Source organism: Chelonia mydas, chromosome 1, assembly GCF_015237465.2.
Source record: "Chelonia mydas isolate rCheMyd1 chromosome 1, rCheMyd1.pri.v2, whole genome shotgun sequence".
Lineage (NCBI taxonomy): Eukaryota > Metazoa > Chordata > Testudines > Cheloniidae > Chelonia > Chelonia mydas.
Window position 1 is genome coordinate 130259639 of NC_057849.1, and position 23792 is coordinate 130283430.

General features: G+C 42.9%; 1 protein-coding gene across 4 annotated transcripts in view; it reads left to right on the forward strand.

Annotated features, from left to right (window-relative positions):
- WWC3 (WWC family member 3) overlaps positions 1-23792 on the forward strand; it is a 168236-nt gene that overhangs the window by 88462 nt on the left and 55982 nt on the right. For all 4 annotated transcript variants that reach the window (XM_037899987.2, XM_037899995.2, XM_037899982.2 and 1 more), the window contains exons 7-8: positions 3250-3399; positions 5726-5799. In XM_037899987.2, the coding sequence (XP_037755915.1) occupies positions 3250-3399; positions 5726-5799 (224 nt within the window). The remainder of the gene's footprint in view (positions 1-3249; positions 3400-5725; positions 5800-23792) is intronic.

A 23792-nucleotide genomic window follows, 5' to 3' on the forward strand; every position in this document is an offset into this window, starting at 1 on the left:
TGTTAAATCACCTCTGCTGTATGTGCAAGGGAATATCTTGGCTGCTAACTTTTAGGAGCCTAGTAAATTAACATAGCCTTTCAAATGCATCTTTCATCTCTCTCTGCAGTAGTTTCATCATGTTCTGTTACCTTTTGTTTGATTAATTATCTCAGTATCTTATAATCTTCTTATATTATGTTTCCATAGTTTAAAAATTATTCAGTCTCTGAAGCATTACCCAAAGGTCAGCTGATGGACTACAAAACATTGTCTAAGTAGGCAGAACAGTGAAGTCACTATTAAAAATTTCAGCCTTGGCAGCTTTCAGTATATTTGCTATTTTGTATTGGCTAACTTTTAAAATGGTTTTCAGCCTTCCACATGCCATGGCTAGTGAGAATAATTAGAAAAGCAATTCTTCCTGGATTCCATAATGCACATTTGGGGAAAGTAACTGGCAGTTTAAAGACTTGTGTGTGAGAAATCTTGGATCAGCTCAACTACTGACCTTGTTTAACTCTCCCACTAGACTATTTTTTTTATTCTTATGTCTTAACCCAGCAACACAGTATCCACCTGAAAGACTGAGAAGTCTTGAGAATTGGACCTTTAAAACACACTTTAAGAGTGATAGCAGTGGCCTAAAAGTACGATTAAGTAATTACAAATCTAGGATCAAGTTAAATATCATGGACTGAAATGGGTCCTCTGGCAAGCCTGGAATAAGAAGTCATACAGAACAAATGAGACATTTAGGATGATATCGGTCATTGGTTTTAGATCTGTTTTACTGATGAGAATTGAAGTTGTCACAATTGTATATTTCTTCCAGTGCGTTTTATGGTGCAATAGTCTTTTAATATTCATTTGTTTCAAAATTAGTAGTTACATATTTTATTCAATTTCGGCATACTTTACAATCCTGACCCAATTTTAAGATTTAACAAAATAAAAATATTTAAATTTCAAAATGAGTATATCAGTCATATAGAACCAGAATGAAGTCTGTTTAAAATTTTCCATATTACTCTTACATTTTAAAAACATTGCTTAGCAGGAGAAGGGAAAAAAAATCTCACTCACAATAAACACATTTTGGAAAAAGCAGTGGTTATGGAGGAATTGGGAGTTTTATGTGTAAACACTTCTTAAATTATTCCAGAAAGAGAAAATAGAAAACTTCATAACTACCTCTTAATCTAAATCTGTAAGGTGTAGGCAGTGGACCTAAACATAGCAGAGGTGACTCAGTCTTCTGTAGGTGCTGAGAAAACTGTGGCTGTTGTAGAAATATGATAATTGGACGAGGATATGTGGGAGAGAAGTCTGAGGCAAGGAAGGAAGAGGGGGACAGATTTAAACTGGGTGCTGTGGTTAGAAATAATGCCATATATGTGGTGTCATTGCTCCAAAAAGATGGGGGAATGTTTATAGAAGTTTGTGTGCGTGGTTAGACTTCTGAGAGCTACTCTTCCCCCGTGCCTCCAAAGTGTAGATTTATATTGATTTTGTCTGCGCCAGTGTGTGTGTTTCTTTTTTAATTTTAACATCCATTGACAGCCCTGGAGAGAGTTTCTTTTTTTTTACTGGGTTGGGGGATTGAGTAGGAAATATTGAAGTTGAAGAGTTGTTTCTATCTAACATGAAGTACAGGTCTCTTGCCCCAAAATAGTATCTGATAGTGTGTGTGTGTATTTCGTATAGTGTCCCCAGGACAGAGCTATGAAGTGGGAGAAGTTTCAGGCAGAAGACCGCCATTGCCCTACACCCAGCACAGCTCCATTTTCCCTGTACCTCGTGGAGATGAATGACTTTGAGCCGGGCAGGATAGATGAAAGTGGGACCACACCATGTGGTAGAGCATGTGTGGGAATCAGAGGGCACCAGGCCCCTCTCCTCTATTAGCTTTCAGGAAGGGCTTTTTTCTTGCTTCTGTAGTTGTCCAATTGTAAGCAAAGGGGAGATGCCAATAGTACCATGTTGTCTGCAACTCTTTGTGAACTACGGTTTGAGAACCACTGAGCTATATTATGTCCTTTTTTTCTTAATAAATTGGGTGTGCCTAATAACTAAAGGTTGTTGCAAATTCGCAATCCCCATAGGAACCTAAAATCAGCAAACTGTGTTTCACTGGCACTGAGCCTCTGTAGTTTAGAATCCGATTAGTTCTTTGTAAGGTAACAGTCTTCTACCTGATGCTGGTCAGTATGGTCATAGTAGGTTAACTTAATTTTTGATGGGATTTGTTAGTGTGGCTTATCTCTTTTTGGGAATGTGTGGGAGAAGTTTATTTAAATATTTTATGTTTAATTTTTTCACAGTGGTGGATGCCAGTGGTCTCTCTCATGCATGCCACACTGTATGGTTTTTGTTTTAATTGTGCCAAAAGAAAAAATCTTTTGAAAGGTTGCAGGAGTGGGTGAATAATCAAATAGTCAAATCATGAAATTAAAAATTGGCTATTTATCTTGAAGAGAAACTCTGCTTAATGGGAACTTTAAAAACCCCAAATCATGTTGTCTGAGCTTGTATAAAAATCATGATATTTGCTTTCTTCTTTTAATTAACATTTAATTTTAACAAATTGAAAACTTGCCTTCCTACTGGCAGTTGCCATTTTGCATGATTGTGTCTTACCTGTCGTTCTCCCTCTGTGCTGTTCTACACCCTTATCGACACAGTCTGCTCAGATCCACAGATTTCACAGTGCTGTCCTTCCTGCAATCCAAGTGAAAAACCTCTCTGGCTGCATGGACCTTGCGATTGTAGAATCCAGGGATGGAATTAACTGTGATTTAAAATTGAAGCAATGGGTGATATTTTTTCAGGATGGGTGAGGGATCAGTCACTGAGGAGTGTCATGTGTTTGACACAGGGGCAGGTAAGACATGGCTCTGCTGTCTGTCGTGGAAGATGGCAGCTGCTGTGTATAAAGTCAGAGCTAATCACACCTCTGAAAACTGGAAAATTTGACAGATATTTCTTAGCTATTTGTTGTTCTTGGATTTAAACTATATTAGTTTTAATATACACTTACATACAATATACAATCATTGGGGGGTTTTGGAAATGGAGTTTTCAAAACAAAGTTCCCATTTCACAGAATGAAATGATAAATTTGACTTTCTTACAGGTAGCTTTTTTAATAAACCTGCTATTATATCCCAATAATAGAAAAAGTAGTGGGTGGAATAATTCTATTTTTTTTTTAAAATGGACAACCAAAATTAGATTCTATTAGATCACTTTTTTAATGTTTTTTTTTAGAGCCTGGCGAAGCTAACGGATGGATTCAGGAATAGCTGTTGTATTACAGACTCTCTGCAAGGTCTCCAGCACAATTCTGGTTCACTCAGCGACTCCTGTTTACCTCAACAACACTGTGATGCTTGTTCTCAAACTGACATCACTGGAGAGGTATGTGTTCCAATGTGAGATGTTTGCTGTGGAAAATAAGCTGCTTTTGTGTTAGTCACATGATTATGGTTCATTTTCCATTTTAATTCAAAGATGTTTTGGCTGCGGTGGAATGGATGCTTGGAAGAAAATACTGTTTGTTTTTTTCTCCATTTTTTTTTAAAAGAATCCATTTTAGTTTAATAGTATGCAAATAATGTTCATTAGTTATGTGCTTTGTGATTCTAATCCTCAAACATGCAAAAGGCCTTTGTGAAATGTGTTTGCAAGGGAATCTGCTCCTCAGTTCCATCAGTCTGGGCTGAAGTGATCACTTTCTTACCATCGCCATGACTAACGGGCAGATGGCAAAGTAGATTTTGAATAATAGTTCCCCACAGGAGTGTTCACAAGCCTCCCAGTCTATGGTTTTGCCTTTTTATAGTGCAATTGTTGCCAGCTGTTTGCACCAAGCATCAAACTTTTACTAGTATTACAGCCATGCTGGAGGGGAAAAAATAAAGTGTTGTAGGTGCCCAGTTTGACATTTGCTTCAAGGACTTGTTACCCTCTGAGCTGTCATGTTTCTTTACCACAATGGTTTCATCTTTTCATCTGGATTAAAAGATCCAAGATCTAAGTTGATTTCCACTCCTTTCTTCCAAGATAGAGAGAAATATACAATTTAAATTAGGGCTCTAATATTTTTTCTTAATAAGAATCCACTTCCTTCTAGATCTAGTCGGTCAGGCTTTCGCTGTCATTTCCTTTAAGTCCTTCTTTAAAACATGTTCAAGAAAAGTATAAGAGCACCACACTTAAACAACCCAATGTGAATTACACTGTCATGTGCATGCCTGTTAAAGTGGTTACCATGCACTGCTACTTTGGTCATTTGAATTAGGTTTTCATGGGCAAAAAGAAAGCAACTACATCTGAGGAAATTGAAGTGTAGTTGAGAGCCCATTCAGAGTGAGATAGTATAAGAATTTGAATGTTACTTCAGATACAAAGATTGTTACAATTCAAGATCTTTAAGTTAACCGCTTTTTCTGAGTGTTGTATACCAGGCATTTTTCTTTGGTCCATTTTCCCTCTAGTCCCTTTCACCCATGAGTGGTGGGTGAGTAGAAAGGGAATTTTTTATAAATACGACGTGTGATTGTGGTCTGTGAAGAGTTTGAAGGAATTTATCTGGCACTAACTTTTTCTCACATGGTCCAAAGTGAGAGTCATGTGGTACAATTGGAAAGTCATTTGTTGAAATTGGTGGTGGGTCAGACTGCAGGCTCCTAGTTTACCAAAAGGATAATAGCCATATCCTCTGCTTCAGAATGCACACTGAATACCATCCAAGACAAACCAACTACGGTTATCTTTTGAAGACTAAGTTTGTATAGTATACATTTGGTTAGAAAATATAAATGTATAACTGCATAGGGATAACCCTTGCACTCCTGAATTTGAAAAATATTCTGGAGTGGGGGAATTAGTATCAGCTGATGGTTGAGTGTGGGAAATTGGTGGATTGTGTTACCTGTGTCTGAAGGTGCATAGAGTAGGATAGGCAACTGACAAGGGACTAGAAGCTCAGTGATCTGGTGTGTATGGGGATCCAGAGAAGTTATAGCTATTAAGCTATATGTGGCTGGCTGGGAGAGGAACTAAAGCTGCACGGGATAGAGCATATTGCCCAAGGAGGGTTTGCAGAAGAGAGCTAGCTTTGCTACAGTAAGAACTGCAGCATGGTGACAATGCTGAAACCTTTTGATTCAAGAAGCAGTTGTAGCACATTGGAATAAAACTGTTTAATCTGTTTATTTCTAGATAAATTTAAGGCAAAGAGACGTGGATTCCAGGGACTAAAATACTGAGTAATGCTTTAACATATAGGGAACATCTTTCTTTTTGCTTTGGAAGCAAAACCCCAATGACTTTGCACTGAATTTTCCCGTAAAATAAGAATACTACTGTGATAAGCAATTAAATATTGCACTCATTTGATACCTCCTGTACTTTACATTTTGAACTCTGACTTAGGAAGGGCTTGACAATGCATAATTAAGTGTTACTAACTCATTTAATTTCCAGAAAGGCTGTTTTTACTGAGAGAGCTAACTTTACACTTACTGCACCTTTAGATAATTTATTAATAACCCAATTTCCTATCTTAAGAATCCAAACTATCTCTTGCAGACACATTTTTATTTGAAACATTGACAGTTTTTTGGTAAGATTGGGTGGGGAGACTACATTTTATTTTTAGTCTTTTTACAATGTTTGTTACTAATGTGTGTTGTGTTTCTCCACCTTTACTTCTCTTCCTGGTCCTCAACTCCAAAAAAAGTTTTGCTTTGATGATAAAACAAGACTTGTGGACAAAGTAAGACTGAGCTGGCAATATGAAGAGGCCAAAAAGAGGTAAGTAAACTTAAGTCTGTTGTCTGTTCTTTGTGACTACAGCTTTGGAAATAAATTTGAAGCAAAGCAACGATATCACTTTCAGTTTACCTCCTGAAACAATTTTAGAAAGATTAATTAACTGAATTTGCTAGTGCTTAGTCCAGAGGTAGTTGAGGTTTGCTGTAACATAACATTACCAGTAAGATTACAGTATTTGTTTTCAGGGAAAAATCCAAGTGTCAGACATATCAGAAGCCCCATATACACTTGCACTAGTTTAAAACTGTAGTTTTAAAGTGGCTTTGTTAAACCGTCGCAAAACCCTGTGTGGACACTCTTAAATTAATTTAAATCCAGTTTATAGCTGTTTAGCTTTTTGGTAAATTTACAGGGCAAGCTAAGTCAATATAAGTATGACTGCATAAAGGTTTGCACTAGTTTAACTAAATCAGTGTAGATAAGGCTTAAAACTCAAAGCGAGCTAGTGAAAACGAAACTTTCTTAACTGAACAGCAGTGCTTTTAAACTTTTAAGATCTCTAATTAACAAAGGGTGGTTTTTATTTTTAAAAACAAAATGTTTGAAAATTGGTTCATCCTTCACTAATTCCTTCGGTCATACCTGCCTACCTAGTGATTTGACTTTTTTTTTTTTTTTGCATTAGTGTATCAATCCTGCAGAACATAACACTGTAAAAGTAAATTGGACACTCTTCTGGTTTATGCATCAAGAAAATTGTTAACTAATTTCTGTTTGCTGTGCTACTTAGCAGCTCTATTCTCCTCAAATTATGTGCTCAGTTACACCTGTGCAATTGAAGGTGATAGGATAGCACTAGTATAAATGGTAATTTGAGGACAATGAAATTGCATCGCTGTAATTGTGCTTTTTGTAGGTGGGGTTGGTAGCACCGTTAAGATTGCGTGACACCTCCCACAACCATGTGTTCAGTAGCATATAACTTTGCCAAAACTTAACCTTTGGGTCTGACATTTTCCAAGCCAGGTGTCTGCCTTAGCCTAAATTTTTCAACATTTCAAGCAAAGTGGTTCAGGCATTTCTCAGAATGAGGCTAGAAAAAATAGATATTTGCTCATGATAAAAAATTATGGTGACCTTTTCTTTTGGTAGCTATAGCACTCCCATGCGTGGGAGCAGAGTCTTGACATTTGGCAGGGGGTGAGGGTAACACTGTGTCAGGGATTTTCTTTTCTCCATTCCTGTGAAAATCAGAATAATCTTGGCCAAGTTTGAATAATTGCATTTCACACATGCTTGATGGTGACTTGCTAGAACTTCACATCTAAATTCTCTGAAGATTCTGTCCATACTGAGTATAACTCCAGCCCAGGCTGAGCAGGACTTGCCCTGCCACAGCTAAGCACCAGGACTGAAAGCAGGGAGGCTGACTCTCATCCATTCTCAGTGCACTGCTGCTGGACCCAGGAAGCAAGCAGCAGGAAGCGGTCTGATGTGAATGCAGGGGGCACAAGAGCTGGATGTGGGAGGAAGGGAGAGGGAGGAAATACAGTGGGGCAAAGAATTGAGCAGGGGTTACTGGAGTTGACTGGACAAGGAGACTGGGACTGGGAGACAGATTGCAAGAAACCTAGGGAGAGAGACTGGGATTGAGAGCCAGTGAGGATGGAGAACATGGGTAGTGGAGGATGGGGGAAAAGGGGAAAAACCGATTAGACAAGGTTCTGAGAGTGGGGGAACTGGGACTGGGTGGGGAGGAACAAGGGGGTGAGGAGGAACTGGGAATAGCTGAGCAAGGAGTATGAGAGGAGGAGTCCTGGGGGTGAGACAGGGACTTGTTGGGCAGTGAGACTGTGATTAGGATTAGAAGCCTGAGGAGTGGAGGCTGGGACTGGCTAGGTGGGGAAAATGGCACTGGGACAAAGAGCCAGGGGTGGGAAACAGACAGGCATGTTGCAAGGCACGGAGCAGAAGAAGTCTTGGATGGAATGGACAGAAGAGTCTGTGTCCACCAGACACAGTCCCTCCAAAGGCTGGAGTGGAACTTAAGATTCCTGAGCTTCCTCTGCTGCCATCAAATATCACTGAAACCCACTGTCAGAGGGTGTGTTTCATCCCCCTCTACTGCCGGACCGCACAGAGCGGTGGTGCCCAAACTTTTCCTGTCGCTTTCCATACCAATAATGGAGGAGCTTGGGATGATGGTGGAACTGGGGGCAGAACTGGGTATGGGGGAGGAATTGGGGCAGAGGCGGAGTTGACCTGGGGGCAGAGAGGGAATGAGGGCAGAACTGGGCTAGATGATAAGCAGGGGATGGAGTGGAACTGTGGCTGTGGCCAGAGCTGGGTAGGGGGTGGAGTGGAACTGGGGCTGGGGCCGGAACTGGAGTGGGGCTGGGTGGCGCTCCCTACCCACCCCTCTCCCTTTTGGGGGCTGGCCCTGGCCCCACTGGACTTCCTGAACATTCCTCAGGTCTCCCTATGGGTGCACACCCCACAGTTTGGAGACCCCTTAGTTCAAATGGCAGAAGTCTGTGTGGGAGATCTAAAGGTTCCAATGCTACTAATCATCCACATAGGTGTCAATATGATGCTATTTGATAGAATTTTTGTTTTTTCAGTTTTTTTTTTTAAAGCAAGGAATTTACACAAAAACTGTGTTAAAAGAACACTATTAGAGTTGCAAAGTCAAGCATTTAGAAGTTAGGAAATGCCAGAATTAAGGCTGTCTGTGCACCCTTTGTGCATACAAGCAATGTGATACAATCTTTAATAACATAATCACACACCTTTTTTCCACAGATCCCCTCCCTCTTTCAGTGCATGGTATGGACCTGATCTGGAAATGAATCAGGGTCCTGTAGTGAAAGGGAGGCTATAGTCTCCAGGACCTGTTTCACGTGTACCAGAAGTTGGGAGGTGTGTAGTGAATTAGGCAGTGGATTGCAGGAAGAGACTGGAGGCTGTCATTGTTAAAGTAGTTAAATGCTGCCCTGGAGAACAGGATTCTGTCCCTGCCTCTGTCACAGAAGTCCTGTGTGATGCTTGTCAAATCACTTGTTTCAGGGCTGGTAGTTGGAAGAACTTCTATTTAATTAAAAAAAAAAAAAAACACTGTGTTTTAGTTAGTCTCTAAGGTGCCACAAGGACTCCTTGTTGTTTTTATAAGACCTAATTTAATCTGAAATCTCGAGGGGGTAGGAGCTAGAAATTTAACTCTTTGATCTGGTTAAAAGTTTTTCAAGTTGTTGCTCCTTTTCATTTACTTCAAAGAGTTAAGGAATCCTGTTTTGTTTGTTAGGGCCAACACATATGCCACTTAATTGTCCAACTGTGATTGTGAGTTTGGAGGGAAGAAAAAAACTAATATATTTCACTGGGTCATTACTTTTTATATAATTGGGAAAACATGTCTGAGGAATGATTCAAAAGATAGACATTTATAATGTACAGTTTTTTAACACACTGGTTACAAACCTGCTAAAAACGCTGGCCTATTGGCACTCTGGATAGTGCAGCTCACTGCGGTCATAAACCTAGAGGGAAGGCCAAAGAAATTAGAAAGGATCTTGGTTTGGGCAGTAGTGAAAGACCATGCTAAAACAGTCAGCTTCTTTAAATCACCTTTGTCCGGCTTGTCCTCGTCCCTCCACGAACGCAAGTCAACGCCACACCATTCCATTTTGTTGTGAGCACTTTCTTTCCATTTCTGTCCAGAGTTTTGTCATGGGATCGGCCCGCTGGGGTCTGCCCAGCAGTTGCTTGTGGTCTCTGGGGATCCAGTCACTGATGCAGGTTGTCCATCTATTGTCTTGCCTGCGGATTACATGATCCACCCATCTTCGCTTGGCATCGTACGCTGCCTGCACTGCATAACTTCTGTAAATGCACTCATATATATAGTGCCATGTGACATGGTACAGAGAAACTAGTCAAAGGCCTTGCCTCATATTTACAGTCTAGGAGAGATGTGACATTGATCAAGGATGAAGGAGGAGAGAAGTGTGGTTTGTGCAATATAATATAATAGGGGTTATTTGTATCTTACTGTATAAATCATGTGGGACGGGGTGTTAATTAGATTTTCTGAGGTACAATCAGATATTCTACATGTCCTTCACAGAAGATTTTTTTGTTTGATGCCAGGAAAAACATATTGGTTGCTTCTTTTTGTTGTAGCATGTAGCACAAGCATAAATAGAGGGGTAATGCTGAGCGTTTCATGAAGTGTGAGGTACTTGTGTTATCTGAACATCAATAAGTGACCTGGTTAAAACCTTTCTCTACAAACTAAATTTAGACTTTTTTTTTAATCGAATAAAAAAGGCCCTCTGTTTTAAAAATATTTTTCTAAAATTGCCACAAGGATACAATTTTGCTATCCTGGAATAACAGCTTTGACAATGAACTGTTGTTCAACAGAAGTGTGTTAGTTGCTTTTAAAAAGTCTTTATTTTGCCCAGTATAATGTACAGTAGTAATCGGCATTTTAAGTTTTGAGTGGAACTGCACAAAGCTCAATATGCCCCTACCAGTTATCTCTGGTCACATTCTTCATTTATCATGCATTCCTTCCCTTTAGCTTGCTGGCATTTCTGTAGAGCTTTTGTCTCCATTAAATATTTTTGTCTTCAGCCTCGCTTCGCTGATGAAACATCTATTGTAACTGCACAGCGTGGGTGCAGGAATGTGCTATGTTGGATTAAAATCTACAAACTAGAAAATTAAAATGCTTCAGTATATAATAATTGTAAAACATTTTAACATGACTCCTTGCTTCTTAAATGTAACATGGAATCAATCTGCTATGCTGGTAGCACACAGTGAATCAGTACACTATAAATTCTTCTGTTTATTCGGAGAAAAAAAAAGTTAACAGAATATTTAAAATAGACTCACAGTGTAGGGTGGAAACCACCTCCATTTTCTCTTTCTGAAAAAATGGAAAAAAGTAAAAGTGGTAATATTTGGCATGCCATAGCCTATCTGTACTCCTACAGAGTCAGGAAGATAGAGCAGCTTCAGATAGCAGTAACCTTTTGGCTTTGCCATGTGTAAAGAAAAAAAAATACGATTTTCTATTTGATTTACGTGTTGTGTGCGTAGCCTCTTGGCAGAGAAGTGCAAGTGTGAGATTTCAGATTGAGCTCCCTAGGGGGAAAAAGACCCAGTAGCAGTAGAAAAATTTCCCTTGGCTAATTCTACTCCCTCCCTTCCCATTGAAGGTGATCTGAGTTGAAATCCCTCTTTCAAAAATTCTCATCCTGTACCATCCTGTGTGACTTGACATTTACATAAATTAAGACATGCACAGAGATTTTCTACAGTTTCCCATATTGGATAATTCGCCTCCTCTTGTGAGCAGCTTCTGCAGGATGGAGTTGGGGATTCTGACCGCCTTTAAGTTCTGGAGAAAACATCCTTTCTCCCACATTGAATCCATTGCTCTGGATACATGAAGCTCATAATTCACGTGTGTTACTGTTCAGTCCAGCTCCCTGGGAAGCTACATCTATTTCCTTCCACCCCTTACTCTGCCCTCCCCACCTTTTAAAAAATATCGGCTGAATGCTACGCCATGGGATTTACTGTTTGTCTGTGAGTCCTGGCAGTCTCGCCGTACAGAACTGTGGTCACATTAATACAGTCTCACTTGGAGCAGTGACCCAAGCACCTTCTTGGAGCACTGGTATTGGCTTCAGTTGCTATATCAGTGAGAGCCTACTTCTTCAGAAAGTAGTTGGTGGAAGCTGGAAAGGCCACAAAAGACCACTGCTCTGACAGAATTGTTGGATAGCAAGAGAAATCAAAAGCAAAATTGCTTCTTTCAAAACTCTGAATGGTGCTAATAGTTTAATGCCTTATATGAGCTTCCATCAGCAAAACCATTCTGAAATATTCTAGTAACTATGCCACATCTCCCATGAAGTATGTGATTGTGCTTCTGAACATAAGAACGGCCATACTGAGTCAGACCAAAGGTCCATCTAGTCCAGTATCCTGTCTTCCGACAGTGGCCAATGCCAGGTGCCCCAGAGGAAATGAACAGAACAGGTAATCATCAAATGATGGGCCTGAGGAGGGAGTCTACCAGCACTCCCAGCTATCTTCGAGACACCACTGACTTCCTGAGGAAACTACAATCCATCTACCTGAAAACACCATCCTGGCCACTATGGGTGTAAAAGCCCTCTACACCAACATTCCACACAAAGATGGACTACAAGCCGTCAGGAACAGTATCCCCGATAATGGCATGGCAAACCTGGTGGCTGAACTTTGTGACTTTGTCCTCACCCATAACTATTTCATATTGGGGACAATGTATACCTTCAAATCAGCATGGCCGCACAGTATGCCAACATTTTTATGGCTGACTTAGAACAACGCTTCCTCAGCTCTCGTCCCCTAATGCCCCTACTCTACTTGCACTACATTGATGACATCTTCATCATCTGGACCCATGGAAAAGAAGCCCTTGAGGAATTCCACCATGATTTCAACAATTTTCATCCCACCATCAACCTCAGCCTGGACCAGTCCACACAAGAGATCCACTTCCTGGACACTACGGTGCTAATAAGCGATGGTCACATAAACACCACCCTATACCGGAAACCTGCTGACCGCTATTCCTACCTACATGCCTCCAGCTTTCTTCCAGACCACACTACACGATCCATTGTCTACAGCCAAGCTCTGCAGTACAACCACATTTGCTCCGACCCCTCAGACATAGGCAAACACCTACAAGATCTCTATCAAGCGTTCTTACAACTACAATACCCACCTGCTGAAGTGAAGAAACAGATTGACAGAGCCAGAAGAGTACCCAGAAGTCACCTATTACAGGACAGGCCCAACAAAAAATAACAGAACGCCACTAGCCACCACCTTCAGCCCCCAACTAAAACCTCTCCAACGCATCATCAAGGATCTACAACCTATTCTGAAGCACGACCCATCACTCTCACCAGATCTTGGGAGACAGGCCAGTCCTTGCTTACAGACAGCCCCCCAGCCTGAAGCAAATACTCACCAGCAACCATACACCACACAACAGAACCACTAACCCAGGAACCTATCCTTGCAACAAAGCCTGTTGCCAATTGTGTCCACATATCTATTCAGGGGACACCATCATAGGACCTAATCACATCAGCCACACTATCAGAGGCTCGTTCACCTGCACATCTACCAATGTGATATATGCCGATATGTGCCAGCAATACCCCTCCGCCATGTACATTGGTCAAACTGGACAGTCTCTACGTAAAAGAATAAATGGACACACGTAAGATGTCAAGAATTATAACATTCAAAAACCAGTTGGAGAACACTTCAATCTCTTTGGTCACTCCATTACAGACCTAAAGGTTGCAATATTACAACAAAAAGACTTCAAAAACAGACACCAACGAGAGACTGCTGAATTGGAATTAATTTGCAAACTGGATACAATTAACTTAGGCTTGAATAGAGACTGGGAGTGGATGGGTCATTACACAACGTAAAACTGTTTCCCCTTGTTTATCCCCCCACCCCCCCACTGTTCCTCAAATGTTCTTGTCAACTGCTGGAAATGGCCCACCTTGATTATCACTACAGAAGGTTTCCTCCTCCCTCCCCCCCCCCCCCCCCCCGGCTCTCCTGCTGGTCATAGCTCATCATAAGTGATCACTCTCCTTACAGTGTGTATGGTAACACCCATTGTTTCATGTTTTCTGTGTACATAAATCTCCCCATTGTATTTTCCACTGAATGCATCCGATGAAGTGAGCTGTAGTTCACGAAAGCTTATGCTCAAATAAATTTGTTAGTCTCTAAGGTGCCACAAGTACTCCTTTTCTTTTTGCGAATACAGACTAACACGGCTGCTACTCTGAAAAAAGGAAGTATATTTTCATAAAAGAAAAGGAGTACTTGTCGCACCTTAGAGACTAACAAATTTATTTGAGCATAAGCTTTCGTGAGCTACAGCTCACTTCATCGGATGCATTCAGTGGAAAATACAGTGGGGAGATTTATATACATGTTTACACTACGGAATTAGGTCGAATTTATAGAAGTCATTTTTTTAGAAATCGGTTTTATATATTCGAGTGTGTGTGTCCCCACAGAAAATGCTCTAAGTGCATTAACTCGGCGGAGTGCTTCCACAGTACCGAGGCTAGAGTCGACTTCTGGAGCGTTGCACTGTGGGTAGCTATCCCACAGTTCCCGCAGCCTCTGCTGCCCATTGGAATTCTGGGTTGAGATCCCAATGCCTGATGGGGCTGAAACATTGTCGCGGGTGGTTCTGGGTACATATCGTCAGGCCCCCGTTCCCTCCCTCCCTCCGTGAAAGCAAGGGCAGACAATCGTTTCACGCCTTTTTTCCTGAGTTACCTGTGTAGACGCCATACCACGGCAAGCATGGAGCCCGCTCAGGTAACCGTCACGCTATGTCTCCTGGGTGCTGGCAGACATGGTACTGCATTGCTACACAGCAGCAGCAACCCATTGCCTTGTGGCAGCAGACGGTACAGTACGACTGGTAGCTGTCATCGTCATGTCCGAGGTGCTCCTGGCCACATCGGCCAGGAGCGCCTGGGCAGACAAGGGCGCAGGGACTAAATTTGGAGTGACTTGACCAGGTCATTCTCTTTAGTCCTGCAGTCAGTCCTATTGAACCGTCTTATGGTGAGCAGGTGGGCGATACAGATTGCTAGCAGTCCTATTGCATCATCTTCTGCCGGGCAGCCATGAGATGTGGATGGCATGCAGTCCTTCTGCACCGTCTGCTGCCAGCCAAAGATGTAAAAGATAGATGGAGTGGATCAAAACAAGAAATAGACCAGATTTGTTTTGTACTCATTTGCTTCCCCCCCTCTCCGCCCCCGTCAAGGGGACTCATTCCTCTAGGTCACACTGCAGTCACTCACAGAGAAGGTGCAGCGAGCTAAATCTAGCCATGTATCAATCAGAGGCCAGACTAACCTCCTTGTTCCAATAAGAACAGTAACTTAGGTGCACCATTTCTTATTGGAACCCTCCGTGAAGTCCTGCCTGAAATACTCCTTGATGTAAAGCCACCTCCTTTGTTGATTTTTAGCTCCCTGAAGCCAACCCTGTAAGCCATGTCGTCAGTCGCCCCTCCCTCCATCAGAGCAACGGCAGACAATCATTCCGCGCCTTTTTTCTGTGCGGACGCCATACCAAGGCAAGCATGGAGGCCGCTCAGCTCACTTTGGCAATTAGGAGCACATTAAACACCACACGCATTATCCAGCAGTATATGCAGCACCAGAACCTGGCAGAGCGATACCGGGCGAGGAGGTGATGTCAGCGCGGTCACGTGAGTGATCAGGACATGGACACAGATTTCTCTGAAAGCATGGGCCCTGCCAATGCATGCATCATGGTGCTAATGGGGCAGGTTCCTGCTGTGGAACGCCGATTCTGGGCTCGGGAAACAAGCACAGACTGGTGGGACCGCATAGTGTTGCAGGTCTGGGACGATTCCCAGTGGCTGCGAAACTTTCGCATGCGTAAGGGCACTTTCATGGAACTTTGTGACTTGCTTTCCCCTGCCCTGAAGCGCATGAATACCGAGATGAGAGCAGCCCTCACAGTTGAGAAGCAAGTGGCGATAGCCCCGTGGAAGCTAGCAACGCCAGACAACTACCGGTCAGTTGGGAATCAATTTGGAGTGGGCAAATCTACTGTGGGGGCTGCTGTGATGCAAGTAGCCCATGCAATCAAAGATCTGCTGATATCAAGGGTAGTGACTCTGGGAAATGTGCAGGTCATAGTGGATGGCTTTGCTGCAATGGGATTCCCTATCCCTATCTTGGCACCGGAGCACCAAGCCGGCGAGTACATAAACCACAAGGGGTACTTTTCAATAGTACTGCAAGCTCTGGTGGATCACAAGGGACGTTTCACCAACATCAATGTGGGATGGCCGGGAAAGGTACATGACGCTCGCATCTTCAGGAACTCTGGTCTGTTTCAAAAGCTGCAGGAAGGGACTTTATTCCCAGACCAGAAAATAACTGTTGGGGATGTTGAAATGCCTATATGTATCCTTGGGGACCCAGCCTATCCCTTAATGCCATGGCTCATGAAGCCGTACACAGACAACCTGGACAGTAGTCAGGAGCTGTTCAACTACAGGCTGAGCAAGTGCAGAATGGTGGTAGAATGTGCATTTGGACGTTTAAAGGCGCGCTGGCGCAGTTTACTGACTCGCTTAGACCTCAGCGAAACCAGTATTCCCACTGTTATTACTGCTTGCTGTGTGCTCCACAATATCTGTGAGAGTAAGGGGGAGACGTTTATGGTGGGGTGGGAGGTTGAGGCAAATGACCTGGCTGCTGGTTACGCGCAGCCAGACACCAGGGCGGTTAGAAGAGCACAGGAGGGCGCGGCACGCATCAGAGAAGCTTTGAAAACCAGTTTCATGACTGTCCAGGCTACAGTATGAAACTTCTCTTTGTTTCTCCTTGATGAAACCCCCCGCCCCTTGGTTCACTCTACTTCCCTGCAAGCTAACCACCCTCCCCTCCTCCCTTCGATCATTGCTTGCAGAGGCAATAAAGTCATTGTTGCTTCACATTCATGCATTCTTTATTCATTCATCACACAAATAGGGGGATGACTACCAAGGTAGCCCAGGAGGGGTGATGGAGGAGGGAAGGAAAATGCCACACAGCACTTTAAAAGTTTACAACTTTAAAATTTATTGAATGCCAGCCTTCTTTTTTTTTTGGGCAGTCCTCTGTGGTGGAGTGGCTGGTTGGCCGGTGGCCCCCCCACCGCGTTCTTGGGCGTCTGGGTGTGGAGGCTATGGAACTTGGGGAGGAGGGCGGTTGGTTACACAGGGGTTGTAGCAGCAGTCTGTGCTCCAGCTGCCTTTGCTGCAGCTCAACCATACACTGGAGCATACTGGTTTGGTCCTCCAGCAGCCTCAGCATTGAATCCTGCCTCCTCTCATCACGCTGCCGCCACTTACTCTCTTCAGCCCGCCACTTACTCTCTTCAGCCCGCCACCTCTCCTCCTGGTCATTTTGTGCTTTCCTGCACTCTGACATTATTTGCCTCCACGCATTCGTCTGTGCTCTGTCAGTGTAGGAGGACAGCACGAGCTCAGAGAACATTTCATCACCAGTGCGTTTTTTTTTCTTTCTAATCTTCACTAGCCTCTGGGAAGGAGAAGATCCTGTGATCATTGAAACACATGCAGCTGGTGGAGAAAAAAAAGGGACAGCGGTATTTAAAAAGACACATTTTATAAAACAGTGGCTATACTCTTTCAGGGTAAACCTTGCTGTTAACATTACATACATAGCACATGTGCTTTCGTTACAAGGTCGCATTTTGCCTCCCCCCACTGCGTGGCTACCCCCTCAACCCTCCTCCCTCCCCGTGGCTAACAGCGGGGAACATTTCTGTTCAGCCACAGGCAAACAGCCCAGCAGGAACGGGCTCCTCTGAGTGTCCCCTGAAGAAAAGCACCCTATTTCAACCAGGTGACCATGAATGATATCTCACTCTCCTGAGGATAACACAGAGAGAAAAAGAATGGATGTTGTTTGAACGCCAGCAAACCGTACACTGCAATGCTTTGTTGTACTATGATTCCCGAGTACGTGTTACTGGCCTGGAGTGGTAAAGTGTCCTACCATGAAGGACGCAATAAGGCTGCCCTCCCCAGAAACCTTTTACAAAGGCTTTGGGAGTACATCCAGGAGAGGTGCAAATGCCAGGGCAAATTAATCCTTTCACATGCTTGCTTTTAAACCATGTATAGTATTTTAAAAGCTACATTCACCAGAGGTCCCTTCTTCGCCTGCCGGGTCCAGGAGGCAGCCTTGGGTGGGTTCGGGGGGTACTGGCTCCAGGTCCAGGGTGAGAAACTGTTCGTGGCTGTCGGGAAAAGCGGTTTCTCTGCTTGCTTGCTGTGAGCTATCTATAACCTCATCATCATCATCATCTTCTTCATCCCCAAAACCTGCTTCCGTGTTGCCTCCATCTCCGTTGAAGGAGTCAAACAACACGGCTGCGGTAGTGGTGGCTGAACCCCCTAAAATGGCATGCAGCTCACCATAGAAGCGGCATGTTTGGGGCTCTGACCCGGAGCGGCCGTTTGCCTCTCTGGTTTTCTGGTAGGCTTGCCTCAGCTCCTTAAGTTTCACGCGGCACTGGTTCGGGTCCCTGTTATGGCCTCTGTCCTTCATGCCCTGGGAGATTTTGACAAAGGTTTTGGCATTTCGAAAACTGGAACGGAGTTCTGATAGCACGGATTCCTCTCCCCATACAGCAATCACATCCCATACCTCCCGTTCAGTCCATGCTGGAGCTCTTTTGCGATTCTGGGACTCCATCATGGTCACCTCTGCTGATGAGCTCTGCATGGTCACCTGCAGCTTGCCACGCTGGCCAAACAGGAAATGAGATTCAAAAGTTCGCAGTTCTTTTCCTGTCTACCTGGCCAGTGCATCTGAGTTGAGAGTGCTGTCCAGAGCGGTCACAATGGAGCACTCTGGGATAGCTTCCAGAGGCCAATACCGTCGAATTGTGTCCACAGTACCCCAAATTCGACCCGGCAAGGCCGATTTAAGCACTAATCCACTTGTCAGGGGTGGAGTAAGGAAATCGATTTTAAGAGCCCTTTAAGTCGAAATAAAGGGCTTCATCGTGTGGACGGGTGCAGGTTTACATCGATTTAACACTGCTAAATTCTACCTAAAGTCCTAGTGTAGACCAGGGCATAGAGAAAGTGAAACAATGGGAGTTACCATACACACTGTAAGGAGAGTGATCACTTAAGGTGGGCTATTGCCAGCAGGAGAGTGGGCGGGGGGGGGGGGGGGGGGGGTGAGGAGAGAGGGAAGGGAATCTTTTGTAGCGATAATCAAGGTGGGCCATTTCCAGCAGTTGACAAGAACGTCTGAGGAACAGTGTGTGGGGGGGGAGGGGGGATAGTTTTACTTTGTGTAATGACCCTTCCACTCCCAGTCTCTATTCAAGCCTAAGTTAATTGTATCCGGTTTGCAAATTAATTCCAATTCAGCAGTCTCTTGTGTCAGACGTCAAGAATTATAACATTCAAAAACCAGTCGGAGAACACTTCAAACTCTCTGGTCACTCGATCTCAGACATAAAAGTGGCAATTCTTCAACAAAAAAACTTCAAAAACATACTTCCTTTTGTTTGTTTTAAACCTGCTACCTATTAATTTCATTTGGTGATTCCTAGTTTGTGTGTTAGGAGAAGGAGTAAATAACACTTTCTTATTTACTTTCTCCCCACCAGTCATGACTTTATAGACCTCTTATCCTATTCTCTCCCCCCGCCCCTTAAGATCAAAAGTCCCTGTCTTCTTAATCTCTCCTCATACGGAAGCCATTCCATACCCCTAATCATTTTTGTTGCCCATTTTTTGTACCTTTTCCAATTCCAGTATATCTTTTTTGAGATGGGGTGACCACATCTGCACACAGTGTGTGGGCATACCATGGATTTATATAGAGGCAATATGATATTTTCTGTCCTATTATCTATCCCTTTCTTAATTATTCCCAACATTCTGTAAGCTTTTTTGACTGCTACTGTACATTGAGTGGATGTTTTCAGAGAACTATCCACAATGACTCGAACTTTCTTGAGTGGTAACAGCTAATTTAGACCCCATCATTTTACATGTATCGTTGGGATTATGTTTTCCAATGTGCATTACTTAGCATTTATCAACACTGGATTTCATCTGTCATTTTTGTTGCCCAGTCACCCGGTTTTGTGTGCTCCTTTTGTAGCTCTTTGCAGTCTGCCTGGGACTTAACTATCTTGAGTAGTTTTGTATCATCTGCAAATTTTGCCATATAACTGTTTACCCCTCTTTCCAGATCATTTATGAATATGTTGAATAGGACTGGATGCAGTACAGACTTCTGGGGACACCACTATTTATCTCTCTCCATTCTGAAAATTGACCATTTATTCCTACCCTTTGTTTCCTATCTTTTAATCAGTTACTAATCCATGAGAGGACCTTCCTTCTTATCCCATGACAGCTTTCTTTGCTTAAGAGCATTTGGTGAGGGACCTTGTCAAAGGCTTTCTGAAAATTTAAGTATACTATATCCCCCTTGTCCCAGTATCCCCCATGTCCACATGCTTGTTGACCCCCCTCAGCGAATTCTAGTAGCTTGAGGTATGATTTTCCTTTACAAAAACTATGTTGACTCTTCCCCAACAAATTATGTTCATCTATATGTCTGGCAATTTTGTTCTATACTATAGTTTCAACGAGTTTGTCTGGTACTGAAGTCAGCCTTAGCGCCCTGTAATTGCCAGGATCACCTCTGGAGCCCTTTTTAAAAATTGGTGTCACATTAGCTGTCCTCCAGTCATTTGGTACAGAAATTGATTTAAATGATAGGTTACAAACTACAGTTAGTAGTTCTGCAATTTCACTTTTGAATTCCTTCAGAACTCTTGCGTGAATACCATCTGGTCCTGATGAATTATTACTGTTTAGTTTACCAGTTTGTTCCAAAACCTCCTCTAATGACACCTCAATCTGCGACAGTGCCTCAGATTTGTCATCTAAACAGAATGGCTCAGGTTTGGGAATCTCCTTCACATCTTTAGCCATGAAGACTGATGCAAAGAATTCATTTAGTTTCTCCACAATGGCCTTACCTTTGAGTGCTCCTTTAGCATCTCGATTGTCTAGTGTCCCCACTGGTTGTTTAGCAGGCTTCCTGCTTCTGATGTACTTAAAAATTTTTTTGCTATTACTTTTTGAGTCTTTGGCTAGCTGTTCTTCAAATTCTTTTTTGGCCTTCCTAATTATATTTTTGTACTTCATTTGCCAGTGTTTATGCTCCTTTCTATTTTCCTCACTAGGATTTAACTTCCACTTTTTAAAGGATGCCTTTTTGTCTCTCACTGCTTCTTTTAATTTTTTGTTTAGCCATGGTTGCACTTTCTTTGGTTTTCTTACTGTGTTTTTTAATTTAGGGTATACATTTAAGTTGAGCCTCTATTACGGTGTCTTTAAAAAGTTTCCATGCAGCTCACAGGGATTTCACTTTTGGCACTGTGCCTTTTAATTTCTCTTTTACTAACTTCCTCATTTTTGTGTAGTTCCCCTTTCTGAAATTAAATGCTACGGTGTTGAGCTGCTATGGTGTTTTCCCCACCACAGGGATGTTAAATTTAATTATATTATGGTCACTATTACCAAGCGGTCCAGCTATATTCACCTCTTGAACCTGATCCTATGCTCCACTTAAGACTAAATCAAGAATTGCCTTTCCTTTTGTGGGTTCCAGAACTTGCTGCTCCAAGAAGCAGTCATTTAATGGGTCAAGAAACTTTATCTCTGCATTCTGTCCTGAGATGACATGTACCCAAACAATATGGGTATAGTTGAAATCCCCCATTATTATTATTGTGTTTTTTATTTTAATAGCCTCTCTAATCTCCATGAGCATTTAACAGTCACTATCACCATCCTGGTCAGGTGGTCACTAATAGATCCCTACTGCTATATTCTTATTATTAGAGTATGGAATTACTAGGCATTGAGATTCTGTGGTGCAGTTTGGTTCATGGAAGATTTTTAAGTCATTTGATTCTACGCTTTTTTTCACATATAGTGCCACTCCCCCACCAGCACGACCTGTTCTGTCCTTCCGAAATATTTTGTATCCTGGTATTACTGTGTCCCATTGAAAGAACAGGAGTACTTGTGGCACCTTAGAGACTAACAAATTTATTTGAGCATAAGCTTTCGTGGGCTACAGTCCCTTCATCGGATGCATGCAGTGGAAAATACAGTAGGATGATTTTATATACACAGAGAACATGAAACAATGGGTGTTATCATACACACTATAACGAGAGTGATCAGTTAAGGTGAGCTATTACCAGCAGGAGAGGAAAAAAAAACCTTTGGTAGTGATATTCAAGATGGGGCATTTCCAGCAGTCGACAAGAACGTGTGAGGAACAGTAGGGAGGAAAAATAAACATGGGGAAATAGTTTTACTTTGTGTAATGACACATCCACTCCCAGTCTCTATTCAAGCCTAATTTAATGGTGTCCAGTTTCCAAATTAATTCCAATTCAGCAGTCTCTCATTGGAGTCTGTTTTTGAAGTTTTTTTGTTGTAATATTGCGACTTTTAGGTCTGTAATCGAGTGACCTACTGCATGCATCCGATGAAGTGGGCTGTAGCTCACGAAAGCTTATGCTCAGATAAGTTTGTTAGTCTCTTAGGTGCCACAAGTACTGTTCTTTTTGCGGATACAGACTAACACGGCTGCTACTCTGAAATGTGTCCCATTGATTATCTTCATTCCACCAAGTTTCTGTGATGCCTACTATATCAATATCCTCATTTAATGTGAGGCACTTTAATTCATCCATCTTATTATTTAGACTTCTAGCATTTGTATATAAGCACTTTAAAAACTTGTCAGTTTTTAGCTGTCTGCCATTACATGATATAATTGAATGGGACTCTTTTTAATTTGACTGTTTCTCATCAGATCCTACCCGTATTTTATCATCTTCCATCCTCTCCTCCTTACTAGGACATAGAGAATCTCCATTAATAGATCCTCCCCTAAGGGATGTGTCTCTCCGAACCAGGTGCTCCTCCACACCTGTCGGCTTTCTCCCTGTCCTTAGTTTAAAAACTGCTCTATGAACTTTTTAATTTTAAGTGCCAGCAATCTGGTTCCATTTTGGTTTAGGTGGAGCCCATCCTTCCTGTATAGGCTCCCCCTTTCCCAAAAGTTTCCCCAGTTCCTAATAAATCTAAACCCCTCCTCCCTACACCATTGTCTCATCCACGCATTGAGACGCTGCAGTTCTGCACGTCTAATTGGTCCTGTGCGTGGAACTGGAAGAATTTCAGAGAATGCTACCATAGAGGTCCTGGACTTCAATCTTTTACCTAGCAGTCTGTATTTGACCTCCAGGACCTGTCTTCTGTCCTTCCCTATGTCCTTGGTACCTACTCCTCCCTAGCACTACACATAAGTTTATCTAGATGTCTCGAGATCTTCGCACCAGGCAGGCAAGTCACCATGCAGTTCTTCCAGTCATTGCAAACCCAGCTATCTATGTTTCTAATGATCAAATCCCCCATAACTATTACCTGTCTCTTCTTAATAACTGGAGTTCCCTCAAGCAGAGAGGTATTCTTAGTGCGAGAGAATACCACATCATCATCTGGAAGGAGGATGCTCCAGTTGGATGTTGTCCTTCCCTGAGATTTTCATCCCCTCAACTGCACAGAGGCTGTCAGATTGGGGGTGGAACCATTCAACTGTGTCCCGGAAAGTCTCATCTATGTGTATCTCTGTCTCCCTTAGCTCCTCCAGTTTAGCCACCATGGTCTCCAAAGCCCATACCTGGTCTCTGAGGGCCGGGAACTTCTTGCACCGAATGTACACCTACGCCAGCTGCCCATAGGGCAGGTAATCACACTTGCTGCACTGGGTGCAATAAACTGGGTAGCCCCCACTGTGGTGTTGGACTTCTGCCTGAATTCTCTTTTTACTCCTGCAGCTCGGTCCTTTGTTGATGTTTTGTTTTTATAAGGCTATGTTTTTGGCTTTAAGTTTAAAGATTGGTAAGTGTATGTAGCCCACCCCGCCATAAACTCCCTCTCTAAACTCCCTTGCAAAACTCCTGTTCACTAGCTCCTCTGGCTCAGCACACGGTCCCCCAAACAAACAGACCACACGGTGTATTTCAGTCAAGCAGCAAGCACACCACAAACACACACTACAGACAACAAACTTACCCTAAGGGTCACGTAATTGCTCCTCCTTCACCTGGAGAACTCCATTGCAAAACTCCCCCGTTAGCCTCTCCTGTTTGCTAGGTCCTCTAGTCACTTTTGAAAGCCCTGGTCTTCCTGAGTAGCCGCACCCCTGGTTAAGGGTTGTTGGGTGCTAAAGGGCTTAGGGATCAAAGCCTCGTTAAGAAGCTCTCAGCCTTGCTTAGCAGGCTGCTAGGCTGAGTAC